The following is a 15,345-nucleotide window of genomic DNA, read 5'->3' as shown; positions in this document are numbered from 1 at the left end:
AATGGAATTTCCATGAAAAAATAAACTTTTTTATTCTTTGAGTTTTGTTCAGAAAGGATTAAGTCACCTGGAAAAAAGACACAACCAAACAATACCCTGCATTTTGTTTCAGGCCATGTTAAATATTTTGATTTGATACAAAACTAAAATCAAGGATTTTTTTTTTTCCAGCAAAAATAAAGCTAAGCAGCAAAATGAGAAACATTGCTGCTTCTCTCTTACCCTGAATCAATTTCCCCTCTCCTCTCTTCCTATATTCATTGGGTCACTAACATTATTATTGTTGTTGCTATTATTAGTAGTATGACACAAATAATCCATTCATCCATGTAGGGTATCTTTAGTCAAAATGAGGCGATTTTAACCTATTTATCTAAAACAGCATAGTCACTGTTTTGCTGGAATATGTATCATGCATAGATGCTTATGTGCCACTAATTTGTAGAACATGACATTGTTATAACACAGGTAATTCTTTTGGGACTGCAACTATGTGAAGCCACCACCAAATTTAGGGAGAACCTTAAATACTTTTTGGCAAGATAGATGAATTGCAGGTTATTGCCAGAAAAACAGTTTTATATTTCTAGACTCAAGGACCGACTTGTCACATTTACATGGTGAAGTATCTTTTTTTTTTAAGAGAGTCTCAGTTTTACTACTCACTGAAAACTTGACTCTTAACGCTGAACATTAGCTTTCCGTACATGAGCCCAATGACTACAGTGCAACTGCAGTAAACTGGTGAAATGCCTGCCTGCCCAAGCAGATTGACCTTGGTCATATCTAAAACCCAAAACAGGCCCCAGGTTGTGCTAGCAAATGCCTCAGGGAGCCCATCAGAACAAACTGCAGGAGTAGAGCGGTTCATGTGCCAAAAAGGACACTGCTTTAGCCTAAGAAAGGGTTTTGTTTTGTATTACTCTGCTAATTTTGTTGGAAATAATGAGCTGTGGCCTAAAGAAAGGGACTGTCAGAGCTTTAGGGACTTCTGCTGTAATAAACTGTGGGATTGTTTGGATAAGGCAGTGTTCAACATTGAGTGTGGTAAAATCCAGGACTCACCACAGAGGTAGGTACTTCCTGCTACAGTCTAGAACAAATTTATTTTCTCGTAAAAATAAATATGAGGATTAGCTGGACGTTTATCTACAAAAAATTGTGACATGTTGGAGGTATAAGCCTTTTTAGTAAGTACTTCGATAGGTGATAATTGCATTGTCATGTGATTCTGTTTAGAAGAGGATATGTGTAACATTATGTTAAATTTTCACTATATGATAATAACAGTCTATTATGCTGCAAACATAATTAAATGGAATTGAATTTGCTCTGGGATTGCTATAGCGAACAAATAGAAACAGAGTCTGGAAGACAGTGTTTGTGTTTCATGTGGGGGAGCTGCATTATGATAAAGGCAGTTTCTTTGGGCAGCAGAATGAAAAGTGAACCAAAATATATTTAAAATTTTTTTGGTCTGGCCTGTGCTCCAGGTTTTCTTGAATTTTAGAAGTTGATGCACCCCAGTCACCTAGTGAATTGCTCTGTAGCAAATGCCTTAAACAGGTACCTGCAAGTGTCATTCTTGCAGGAGTCTGCAGCTTTTCACTGCAGCTCCCCTCCTCATCCCTGCCATGATTCACCAAGATGTGCAGCATCAGTCCTTGTTCCCGCTTCACAAAGTGACACTGCATTACTTTGCAGACCCCAACAAGGACCTATTGAATTTGGAGACAATTTCAGCACACCTAAGTTGAGCCCTGTGTCTTTCTACACCCTTGTGCACTGCATGCGTGGGCTGCAGGCAATAACCAACCACCCAGTCAGGGTCTGGACTAGGCACTTCTCAGCAACATGCTCGGGTGAATGATGAGCTCAGGTGACATCTCTCCAACTCAGACTGACTCAGAAACAAAACATTGCAACTTTGGCTACTCTTGAACTTTGTTATGACTTGAAAATGACCATTGCTCTTGGAGGGATAGTATCACAGGGCCAAATAATTTAATATGGTCTGAAGTTCTTCCATAAAAGAAAATAAATGGTAGGTGAAAATGACATCACATCACTTTTTGTTGTGTTTTGGTTACATAAGTCACTGGTATTTCTCCAATTTAAGAGACCAAAAGCCAATCATTGCATCAAAGTTTGTTCCAGTAGTAGTTTTGTGCTTGGATAGGGACTTCATTGCATTTAAAACTTGTTCTAAAACAACTTGTCTTTGGAATCAGGCTACCATTGGCTGTAACAGGCATTGCTTTGGGCTTTTTGTATGAAACATAGCCATGCAATAGTGTATTTTAAAAAGACTGAAAATGTGTTCCTCAGGCCCAGTTTCTGCTTCACAGAGTCTTCCAAGTAGATCTGTAAAATCTCGCATCAGTGCTAGTATCTGATTGCATTTGTTAATACATACATGAATAAAAGTACTGATATACTATTATAATATACTTTAAAAGTAGCAATAACTCTGCTATTCATAACAACTGAGGAACAAAGTTGAAACCTTGAGGTAGCCTTAATGTTAACGTGGTACAGAGAACCCTAATGACATCAACTGATTTAACATTAAGTGAAGCTCAAAAGGACAAGAAAATGTTCAATCATACATTCACTTAAGCCATTACAGCTTCCAAAAGCACTCAGTTGATTTTCTTGAGAAATTACTTTTCTTCTCTCCCAGGCAAATTCACCTCAGTGCAGAGGTAAGGCAGAAGCCCTTGGAAACAAGAAGTCCCACTTAGCTGTACAGGACACCGGTGGTAAAACAGAGCTTTCCATCCATTTCTGTGGAAGCTCTCTCTTGTACATACACACATGCACCTATTTCCTTAACCTACTGCCAGCAGTCTGAGCAGACTCGCACCCACTCTCTGGTCCCCTGTCAGTGGAGAATAATTAGGTCACTCAGAGTCCAAGGGGTATCAGAAAGGAATTGCACAGTCCGAAAACCCAAAGTTTTCAAGCCAAAGAACATAACTGTTCTTTCATACAGTGACAAATTTCTTAACCAAATAGTTCTCCCAGTTTTTAGGGCAACCCTTTGAAGATGACAGATGGGAAGGGTGGCGTACCAAGGACACTTTTGACTTCTAGAAGTATAGCTAGACCACACCCAACTCCATATCAGTGTGAAATCCACATATGTATCAGCCCAAGACCCACATACATGCGTCATCTCAGAAAAGTATCTCAGCATCTAAGTAAACTTCTGGGCAATTTTTCAAACATTTTAACTCTGTAATAAAAAGAAGATCTAATTTTCTTTCTTTTTTTTTTTTCCTCCTTTCTTTACAGGTATTCAGAAAACTAATAATTATCTTTCCAAGATAATCAAACTGCCATTATGGAACACCAAAAAATATTAGGTGACTTTCTATGGATGAAAAAGATACTCATTCATCCATGTCAATAACTGAGAATATATAGAGTTCATTCATAAACTGTAGGGTCTTGGAAAAGGTATACAATAGAACAGGAACAGGAAACATGAGAAAAAACTTCTTCACTGTGAGGGTGACAGAGCACTGGAACAGGTTGCCCAGAGAGGTTGTGGAGTCTCCTTCTCTGGAGATATTCAAAACCCGCCTGGACATGATCCTATGCAACGTGCTCTAGGTGACCCTGCTTGAGCAGGGGGCTTGGACTAGATGATCTCCAGAGGTCCCTTCCAACCTGAACCCTTCTGTGATTCTGTGTGAAACTAAAGACATTCTTTTTTTTGAAATAAGGGTGAAGGAGATTCCCACTAATTAAAAAGATCAATAGTTTCAAAAGGAGGATTGACTTTTGTGCGTTCTCATCACTTCTGAAAATCATGGTATTAACTCCCAAATGTGAATTTCAGAATTTTTCTGTCTTCTTTTTTCCTCTTCTTTTGCAGTGAGGTTTGAAAAGATGTGCCACAAAATTGTTTGAGCTTCAGACAAGAAAAATATTGTGTACAGGAAGCTAACAATATAACTGTTTTAGTGAAAGAAAACTAAAGCAAAATGTTTACCAACATTATTGCTGACAAATCTAAAATGTCAGAGATATCTCAGTGACTGAGTAGTCTGCCCAGGAGTAATGAACAAGTCAATCAGTGCAATCCTTTTTGGAACCTTCCCTTGATATTTAATTCATTTCTCTGTTTATCCAGTTTTCATTGATTAGGATTAGTGCATCAGCATGGATAAACAGTATGTAGTTCTACCTGATCTTTATTTTTATATCTTATCGAACATATAGGTGATCAATATTTGGTTTTATCTTTGAAAAAACTATTTCCAGACAAATTCTAAGCATATCTGGAGAGCTAAAAATGCAAAGATGTAGTTTCCCTTTCTAATTTCTTGCAACTTTTATGGTTTTCTTATACAGTTATTAGGATGAAACTTGAATATTAACATTTAAGAATACTCCCATAAAGAATAAGCTTCGTAACTGAGCAGCTTAATCACTATTTCTTATGTTTTAATGCAAGAAGGGCCCTCAAATACATGTTCCAAACAATGCTATTAAATAATGACTGAAAAAAATTTTTTCCTCTTACATATAGTAGCAAGCATGCAATAATATTTTGTCTTTTTTAATATTATCTAGTAAATTATATTCTTTCTTTGCTATATTTACTTTGTTTGCATGATCTGAAGAGGAATAGAACATTTTATTCAGGAAAACATTTAAATTATGATTAATAATACTTTTTCTACTACTCTTACTTAAAGTTAAAGCACAGGTAAATTTTGTATTGTCTAAACTGGGCTACTGGAAGACTGCCTCATTATTAATAAAGTTTGCAAAATGCATCCATATTATGTCTAGAAGATAATAACAGGATATATTCAGGTCTCGCCTTTGCTCCTTCAGTAGAAGCCAAAATCAATGGACTACTATATATCTTACAAAGAAATAATTGACACATCTGCAACACAGGTTAACTCATATATATTAAGGTAGATTAGGGAAGACAGGTGTGGCCTGTAAATGAACAGGCAGGTGAATTTCACAGGGACCTGTAAAGTGCTACTATTTCTTTTTGTGCCTATTTATTTTGAGTAAGGATTGGACAATCATCATTCCAGAAAAAAAATCGAAACAATTGTTTCGGAATTTAGAATTTTCACAAGAAGGTTTTTTGGCTGGTTTTTTTTTTTTTTTTAATAGCTTGGTCTCTTCCTAAAACAATTGTGCAGTTTCAACACCTACACTTTTGCTAAATAGACTTGACAACAGGTCCGTAATTAGACATGGCAGCAATGTACTCTCTAACACAGCTAATACAACAATTCCAGCCTCTGGTGAAGTACAAAGGGAATAGATCAAAGAAAGTAGATAGGCTTGTGCACTTTTCATAAAATCTTTTCTGAAACAGAATAACTGGGCTAGAGAGGCCATTGATTTGACCTAGCAGGGTATTTCTTTATTTCTATATTTTTATGACTTAATCTTTTTAGTATAGGTATCTTCCTACACAAAAGAGCCCCAAACTCTTCTATAACCAACAGTGCTTTTACATGTTACAAAATAATTCTTCACAGAGATACTTGACCTAGTTTGTCCAAAATCAGCACAGCGTTAGGAGTTCTTAGCCTCGCTGAACTATTCGTTACTTTTTTTTCTACCAAATTTGTTCAGAGATCACTCAGCTCTGCACAACTGTATTGTGCCATACAGCCATCAAAGACAACTACTGAGGTGATAGTAACTATTATACAGTATCTGGCGTACATTTTTACCAATGTCATTGCTCAAAACAGACTAATCTAGGCTAACACACACAACGCTATTCCTATTGAGGCTGAAGAAAAAATATCAAACAGAACGACTAAGTTTTTCTGAGCAGGATATGTCATTGTTTTTTCTAAGAGGCGCTCTAAAAGCCACCTGGGTTTCACAGTGCCATAGGAAAAACTACCTGCCTATGCTTGCAGTTTTTATGTATATGGCTTCTTGTCTTCACATAGTTCATTGACAATACATCTTTCATAGTATAGCAACGGAAACTAATATAAACTAATTATAATGTGTAATGTACATACTAATTTCAGCTGTAGATGAGGTAGGAAGGCATTTCTTCATTTTCCAAAGTTTGAATAAACAATCTTTATAAATATTTTAAAAAATACATTGCCAAAAAATAGGTGACCTAAATTAGACAAGTTTGCACGAACTGTTCATCTGCAATGCCAGAATTCCTTCCACTTTGCTGAGCAGAGATACCTGTTTTATGGACATGGTTATACACATGGATGTGTAAACACCACTGACACTTGACAAAATCTGATATTTTGCAGAGCTCTGTAAAACATCTTCTTTTGTGTTTCGTCAGTGTACCTTTACACACTTAAGAAATGAGCAGAGTTTAAAAAAAGTTTGAGATATGCTTAAAGACAGTACTGGAATGCTCAGATGAGGCTAAAATGTTAAGAGATTAAATTCAGGCTCTTTTTCTAGTATTCAATCATTTCAAGGCATTTCAGGCATTCCATTCTTGGACAAGCATGGTAGTTCCAGACTTTGGGTACTGAAGATGCCAGGTACTCAAAGTTAAAACACACTAAAAGCACGATCTTCTGGCTTTGCAATATACACCTTGTCACAGAGCTTTTTTGCATGGTCTTAAAAGTATTGGTCCTTTAGACTTTCTGTGTGTTTATGTGCGTGTGCATTAAAATACATACATAAAAGTATATTCATTGAAACAAAAGACTTTGAACTTTATATAGAGTTCATATACAGCCATTTCAATGATTTATAATAAATACATATTTCAGTGACAAAGAATCGTTTTCTACAAAAAACTTCAAGAGAGTAGTTTTGATATCTAACGTAAAAGGTTCCAATAATCTAAGAAAAACAAAGCAATCATGTTAGATCTGAGTAGTTTTTAAAAGTTCATTTCGGTACAAGGGTTACGTTGCCCGCTGTTTCCGATGATGTCCTCAGGAGTTTGTACTGTAATACAGAAAGAAATTGCTAGCGCGGGAGCGAGGGAGGGAATGCAGTCAAACTGCAATGGATTGCATTCAGATTTCTCAAGTGTTCTGCAGAATCTAAGCTTTCATTTTAAAAAGAGCCCCTAGACCTTGTGGCTCTAATACTGCCTTGAAAAATGACTCACATGAACCAAAGAAAATTCATAAGCCTGAATTTGCAGAAAGTCTGAAACAGGTCAGCACAGTGGATGCTTTATTGTTCACGTATACTAACTTAGATTCAGTCAATGTATGAAATAGTTAAAGCAGACTCAGGTCAGAGAAGGTGAAGGAATTAGGGATATTGACAAAAATAACTTACAAGTTGCTTCTCCCTTCCAAGAGGTGCATAAAAAGCTCATTGCGGAATTGACTGGTGAGGTTTCCTTGATTAGATCTGGGCCTCAGTTTTCACCAGCTGGGAAATACCTACATAAGGAATTTCTCAGAAATAAGGAATGTTTCTGAAACTGGTAATAGTTAAAAGTAATTGCAGTGATCATCTTTGACCTAATCCACTAGGAATTTGTGTGGATTTACTTCTCTCAGCACAGCATTCTTGCATCAGTAATGTTGGGATGAACATATGCTATGCAGTTTACTTTCAACAAACAGCCAACAGGTCCATCAGGATGGCTGGAGAAAGTTCCGATAAGTATACTCTGCCCTTCCTCTAAAAAACAGAATTCATGTCACTCCAACAGAATTTTTTTCCTCCTTTCTTTTTTTTTTTTTTTCATTAAAATTAACTGTACAGCTGGGCTGTATTTGTTGTCCATAACAATTTGCACTATGTCGCTTTCTTGTTTAGTTAAAACAACCAGCAGTAATAAAATAAGGACAGGTGAGTGTGTTACTATGGTTCCTGTTTATAGTGCAGAATAACAGCAGGCACAGAAAGGGCATAAAGTAAGGACACATTCCTTGCCAAGGAAATTTATATATCTTAGTTCAGATTTTGGTGCTAATCAAATTGCTCTTTCTGATCATCTTTTGCTGGAAATTCAACTTAAAATATGTGACTATCTCCAGTTGTGTTTTTATCTTCCCTTTTACCAAATGATACATTTCTAAACCCAGAAAGAGGAGCACTCCCAAGTCATTGGATGTGGCAGACATAACCTCAGTCAAACTTGCTTGGATATGAAAAATTTCTTTCTGGACTGAGATTTTGACTACTACCCATGATGCACAGAGAAGCGAAGTGCTAAGTGTTTTTACAGCAGCTAATCTATCATTCGCATAGGCTACCTCTGTTTTCATGCAGGCTGAGAAAAGTAAAAAAGTATTCATGCAGTTATGGATGTAATTCCTCATGAGGTGAAAGTTCACTGTGCTTGTACATCATCTGCAGCTGCGGTTTGCTAGACAAATGCTTTCTGCTCACAGGCTGACTTATCCCAGCTAGTCCAGGTACAGCCAGAACACACCTGTCTCCGGAGACACCAGGTACAACCCCTTTGCAACCCCTCCACTGTGCAGGATGTGGTTAGGATAAGGAGTATTGCAGGTGCTACAAGAGATCAGCTATGGGAAGATGCTTTACTGGTAAATATAAAAATGAAGGGCCTTGTTCCCCAAGTCTGTCCAAAATATCCTTTGCAGTAGAAGGTGGACATTTCTTGGATGTAATTAATCTTCTGTATTATGTAAACTTCTGGATTATGTATTTAATCTTACACATTTAGACTGCAACACTGTGGCAGGCAGAATCCAAACCACTGAGTTATCCTTTTTTCCCTTCCCCTATTCACGTAGAGTGATATTGATTTCACTGGAGTCATTCACGTTGGAAGGGATTACTCAAGCCAAAAGAAGGAAGCAAGAGAAACTTCTTTTTTTTTTTAAATGAGATATCATGCACAATTAGTAAGTGTTTGACTTTTGGCATAAATTTGTTATAAGTGAAGATATTAGCAATCTACAATGTGTACATCTCTTCTCTACATACAATTTCTATGAATAATTGGCAGAAATAGTCTGAGGAAAGAAACACAGTAAAGAAATCTCATTCTTTATCAGTTTTGCTTGAACATTCTGATAGCCAAAATACATGAAAATTTCCTTTTTTATAAAAGACTTTTTTTTTCCCCCCACAAAGTGGAGATATCAGACATTCTTTCTTTCCTTTCATCCACTTATTGTTCCGTCTTGCCAGCACTACCTCAGTCATACTGGATGGAGTCAAAGCAAGGTAACTTCCAAGAAGAAAAACTGTTATCTAAATGGAGACAAGATAGTAAAGTTTCTTACTGAAGAAGAACTTTCCTTACTGAGGAAAAGTTCAAAAGCCTTTCTCCCTGAAAGAATTCACAGACACTTCAGAGAGAAGACAAAATTGGCTGCTGAGGCAGTTGGACAGGAGAAGACGCAATTATCTAACATTATCTTCTGTCAGAACGGAAAACACAGAACCACATGGATTTACCAATCCCTAACTGGGTCTACAATATAGATCATGTCAAGATGTTGATAAAAAGGAACAGCTATAATTTATTGTTTATAATCTTGAAGGCTGCAAGACAATCTGAAATGTTTAGCAAAAGAACTGACAGTTTTGAATGAAGCTTTCAAGAATATGTTAGCTAAACTTACATACTGAGCCTGTCATCTCCGAGTCATTCCCATGACTTAAAGAATATTTAATGCCCTTCTGTCCCTTTACTTAATTGAACTTATGGGGCATCTATGCATGCATATGAATTCCAATCTTTTCAAAAATTGATATAGATTGATATAGTTTATGTGTGTATATACACACACACAAACACGCACACACACACACACACAATCATGCTAAAGTCAGCTGCTGAAGACGACTGAAGATCATACAGTTTGGCTTTCTTCCCAACCTTCCTAAGACTGATACCATGAATCAAAGAGCCGAAGTGTTAATAGTAGTTGCATTTTGGAAAAACATCTTGCTTCAAGAGAGGTTCACTTGCTGACCTTAATACTTAAATCTGAGATTATATAAAATACATAATAAATAAAATAAAAAACGCTTTCCACATCTGTGTGCAGAATGATCTATGTGCATATCAAGAACATGTGAGGATATCTCAGCATATCCAGGAGAGATCAAAGGCTACTTTTTCCCCTACAACTGCTACTGCGCAAGTCAGATTGATATGAGTAAATTTCATATTTTAACGCTGAGCTGTAAGCAAGGAGATAACAGGATAAATATTTTCTTCTTTTTTTTTCTTTTTTTTCTTTTTTTAAAGAATGGCCCTGCTTGAACTCTAGAGACTTCTGTAGCACCAATGCAAAGAGGGGATGCTTCTGTTATTCTCTGTTCATCTTGCCTAGCTCACTTACAAATACTAATTTAAAAAGTTGAAACTCAAAAAAATGGAAATTGTTAACTTCATAAATTCCTCCCTGTGCACCAAACAATGACCAAGGCATATTCATAGTTGATCAACAAGTTAGTTTCCCAGAACAAGCTAACCTGGATCCAGTAAGATGGAGATACAGTCTAGAAATAAGCTCAAATTCCCATCATCTCTGCAGACATACAGCAGCTAGCTAGTGCTATGGAATGTGCTTTCAGCTAGCAGAAAGACTGCTGATCAGCTGTGCCTGGCAAAAATTGCAAAGCGTAAACAACATGTTGCATATATACAATATATACGTGTTCTGGCAGGTGAACATGTAATAGAGATTGCAAGTCTCCCATTCTTTTTCAGTTCTCTGCTGGAACTAAAGAACTGGTATAAAAGATGGAAGAATGCAATAAAATCTTTTCATATTTCCAGAAAAGTCAGTCATGACCATGAGCAATTAGTCAAGACCAAAGGAAAGAGCTAATTAAAATCAAAATGAAAAGGTTTAATTTAAAGAAAACAAGGTTTAGCTCTTTAAAACGTTGTCATTGCTGCTGCTCTTATTGTTTCACCTGATTTGCTTCACTAGGATAATACACGTATGAAAGGTGGAGTATAGGTGAGGGTGAAGTTTTAGAGGAAATTGTACCAAGGAAAATTCCAATTGGATATAAGGAAAAAAATCCTCACCATGAGGGTGAAAAGGTCAACTGGACACAGCCCTAAGCCCTGGTCTAACTTTGTGTTGGACACACTTTGAGTTGGGGGGGCTGGTGTGAACGACCTTCAGAGGTCCTTTCCAACCTAAGTTAGTCTATGACTATATGAAAGGATATCTGTGTGGCCTCATGTAAGAAAGTCTTATATACTTACTTCTGTTGAAGGTCACCAAGGCCAACTAACCTAGCAGGAAATCCGAGTACCTGAGAGAAGACTACCTGTTTAGCCAGATTAGTTTTGGTACTACACTAAAGCCATGTCAAACTTTTGGAGAAATGACTTCATTTGAGAGCTGTGAAAGATTCCCACTTTTTATTCTCTACTATTCTAAAAATCTATAAACAAAAATATGTTGCCCAAACTTAGTCTTTATTAAAAAAAGGGGAGAGGTATATAAAGACTAAAAGAAAATATTTTTTTCTATAAAAAGCAAAAAAAATCAGGGGTTATTCAGTAATGCACTTTGGCAAAGTTAATTCCATATCTGATGCTGGAGATCTAGAAAAATAAGAGCGACCTTAAGAGCTGATACTTGAGACTTTGTTGTATAACTGAACAAAGTTACTTTCACAGTATTAACAGCAAGCAGAAATTTTAGATGACCTGTTGAGAAAACTAGGTTCTTGAAAGAGAGCAAAGGTCAAACTGAGCTGAATTATAGCCTACCACCATTTCTCTAGTGGTTTAGAAAACCACCTTCCCTGCAGATTAATTTCTGCAATTGGGAGAATTCTTCTGAACATGACCACTGAAAATGTTGTCTGCCTGAATACAGAAACAGAAATGGCTGGTCAGTTTCTGGAAATTAAGGTCTTCAGGTTACAGTTGCCATAAGATGCCTCCAGCACAAATCTTACAGTTGATAAAGGACTGGCATAATCCTATCTAAGCCAGTTTTCCTAGCCCTAGAAAATACGGTGGGTGAATCAGATCAGAGGTGATGTTTCAGGTCCCAAGAGCTATAACTGAAAGCTGCAACATCATTCCTCTCAAGTTTGAAGTAAATCTTTGGATACGATGAGTTAAGAGATATGCAGTTTCCTGTCAAAATTAATTCTGAAGACTAACAATGCTATTTCTGTTGTCCCTTTCCACATTGATAATTTTGCAGGCACATACTTCTGGAGTTGCAGTCAGTGCTATTTTAGCAAATGCTGCCCCTGATTGCAACACACACAAGTAACTGCATCCCAGACTGACTCAGACCCTACTCATCCTCACTAGGGAGCTAAGTAACTTATTTCATGTGATTTCTGATCCAGTTCTGAATATTAGGTATGATCAGATGTGCTTTGAAGGGTCAGACAAACACAGGCTGTGTAATTAAACTCTGTGAAACTTTAACAAACCTAATTTGCACTGCTTTGCTATATCCACCCATTTTTTCCTTTGCAGTACTTTCTCCAGTTAACTTTGTTCTGAGAGCAGGGGTTTGCCTACAGATAAGAAATGATTCAGTGGAAACCATAAGAAAGTAAGTTAGATTTTAGAGACTCATTTGTAACAAGAATCCATAGGTAAAAGGTAGCTTCCTGAAACTCTGACTAATTGATAACACAGCAGTTAGACTAAAGGCTGTTCAGGATAGGGGTTGCTTCTTTTTACTTTCTGGAAAGCGTCTGACACACACTTACTGTTATACCAATAACAGCAATGAGCCCTCACAGTGGTAACCAACCTGATATTCCCAGATGCTTCTTGAGCAAGCAACCAGGGCATATCAGAGAGGGAAATAATTTAAACCCAAACAGAAACCTCAATACTTTGCCTCTTATGACTGATTTTCTTGAGACTACAGTATCTTCTCCTCACACATGCTGACTAGCTCTATCACTGGTAGGACCACCTGAAGGCAAGGAGGCCGAGTGTGGCAGGGTCCTACTTGGCAAGAAAAAAAGCCATAACAGTCTGCTCCAAACCAGCTTAAACTGACGGAAAAGAGACTGTGGCGTATGTTACACAGGTTACTTACGGTTCAGCTTCGATGCTCTGGTCAGCAGCTATGTAGTTGGCAGGGATGTAGCCCTGGAGCTTGCGGCCAGGACAGACTGACCCCCTCGGCAGGAGGAGCCTAGCATACCACCAACCCTCATGGGAAGCATCCAGCACTTCAAGGTTATCCCCGGCTTGGAAGCTCAAGTCCTCCTCAGTGCGAGCCTCATAGTCAAAGAGTGCCACAAATCTGCAAATATTCACCAGATGCTGCTCACGCAGTGGAGGCAAAGGTTTATCTTTTATCTTACTGTCTCTGTCTTTCTGCACTGTTTGGAAATCATCGCCTACCACAGCAAGGTTGGTGAAGACCTGGCTGACCTTCTCATCCTGCTCGTTTTCTCCCCCTGAGAATACACAAGGGGCACAGGGCTTCAAGCAGATGCAATGCTTCTGACAAAAGTTTCCCATCCTGCTGCTTGTTTCTTTGTGCCTGCCTCTGTTTCTTCTTTTCTTTCACTTTTCCCAGATGCAATATCCTTAGACAATTTTTTGCACCATCAACATTTTAGTTCTTTGTAGGATTTCTTCCTCCCCCCCTCCTCTGGCACAAAATGAAACAACTCTTGTCCCAGCTGAACCTTCTCTCCAAGCCCCACCGGGAGCTCATTACAGGCAGCTCCTGATTCAGGAGTGAAACCTGAGCATTCAAGCACTGGAGCACATGTGGAGGGAATTTCTTACTTCCTCTTCTGAACAGGAAAGCAACAAAAGAACTGCGTTTGGGCTGAAGTCTTGGAACAACAGAAGAGCGTGGATCCTTTTCTCCCCCAGCAAAAAATACATTCAGAAAATCTGATCCGGGAGTCTTCTCATTTCTTACTGACTTGTGATGGGTGCTTTCTTATCTCAAACAGGTTTCTGCTGTGTGATCAGCCGTGAACTTCTGTACAGTCTGTCTCGGTAATGAGTAACCAAGCTGACTGGATTGTTCCCTTAGCAGTCTCCGACGTGGACAGCTTGAATATTTCTTTTTGTTTCCTGGTTTGCTTTGGTTTCTCCTCTCTGTGGGAATCCTTTGCATGTCTGAGGTTGGTAGGCGCCCTCACCTGGAGCACACCTGATGTTTCTGTTCCTGCTTTACACACAGGCATTTCCTCCTGATGAACGTCAGGGCTTTGAAACAGTCCTCTAGCTATTTTCTTTTCTTTCTTTCCTTTTTTTTTTTTTTTTTTTTTGAGCTTGGTTTGGCACTTCGTCTGAGGAAAAATAAATATATGGAACTTACAGTAAAACAGCAATAGATTTTAATTCATTTGTTATTCTGCATTTTAAAAAAGCAAATTCATTAGCCAAAGAATTGCTCTAGGGGGTTGGCTAATTATAGCAATCATATGTAAAAAAGATGGCGGTCTTCCGGTCAGCAATCAAACCAATGGAAACTAAGCTAGGCAGTGTGTGTCCATTTCTAAAGCACCTATAAACTGGCAGACAGACCCAATATGGGTGTCTGGATGCTGCTGTGGCAAAGCAGCCTAGAGAGCTATCTCCTGCATCCCAGCAGTGCTAGCCAAGCTTTCTAACAGCTCTAAATCACCACCAGTATGGGGAACACGTAATGTTTTGAGCAAGAAGCAGAAGAGGTAACCTGTCTGCACCACAAAGTGACATTTCGGTAAGAGGCGAAATAGGGCACACAAAACTTACACAAAGACCTGTAGCTTCCTGGAGATAAAGAAAAGCAGCTCCATCAGTTTCTTTGTCAGCAATAACTGGGATCTTCCTTAACCATTTTCATGCCCCTCAGCTCCCTTTGCAGTTGCTGACTTCTGTTGCTGTACTTTACTGGAAAGAATGAAATAACTTGGAAACTGAGGCCACTGTTGTTTTCACCATGCTTTGAGTGAGCAGAGACCAGTGGCATGGGCAGAAGCCTTGCGATGGACTACTGGCTGCTGGATGTCTGAGAGAGGCCTCCCCTGTCTGCATATTACTATCCAGTGCATCTCCACTTGCTCCTCTTCTGCAATGGTGCAATGGAAACTGAATAAAAAAGAAAATACCATACACACCAAGTGATCACTAAACCACACGATCTGTAATGAATCCTTTGGGCCCAACAAAAAAATAGCATATTACAAAAATCAGCATATGAAGTGTCACATAGCAACTCTTAACCACTACCCAAATTAATAAGAATACAGATAGCCAGGAGATATTTGCTTTTCATAAGTCTGTTGGACAATATCCAAAGACTGGAAAGGCCTCTTTTGAAAGGGAAATTATTTTAATTAGTCTTGTTTCAAGAATTATCTAAATTTACTGAAACCAAGAAACATTAGAAAAAATATATTAAATAATCTCTTTTTCTCAGTTTTCATATGTGTGGATTTGACAGGCTTTTC

The 15,345-nt window shown here is 38.1% G+C and overlaps 1 protein-coding gene across 1 annotated transcript in view; it reads right to left on the bottom strand.

Annotated features, from left to right (window-relative positions):
• The window catches only part of FRK (fyn related Src family tyrosine kinase), a 54,637-nt gene extending 41,226 nt beyond the window's left edge, over positions 1 to 13,411 (bottom strand). Inside the window, exon 1 of the mRNA XM_013958971.1 lies at positions 12,981 to 13,411. Within this exon, the coding sequence (XP_013814425.1) occupies positions 12,981 to 13,411 (431 nt within the window). The remainder of the gene's footprint in view (positions 1 to 12,980) is intronic.
• Between the last annotated feature and the right edge of the window lie 1,934 nt (positions 13,412 to 15,345).

Source organism: Apteryx mantelli, chromosome 3, assembly GCF_036417845.1.
Source record: "Apteryx mantelli isolate bAptMan1 chromosome 3, bAptMan1.hap1, whole genome shotgun sequence".
Taxonomy (NCBI): domain Eukaryota; kingdom Metazoa; phylum Chordata; class Aves; order Apterygiformes; family Apterygidae; genus Apteryx; species Apteryx mantelli.
Note: the sequence above shows the minus strand (reverse complement) of the source record. Positions and strands in the feature narration are given on the sequence as shown.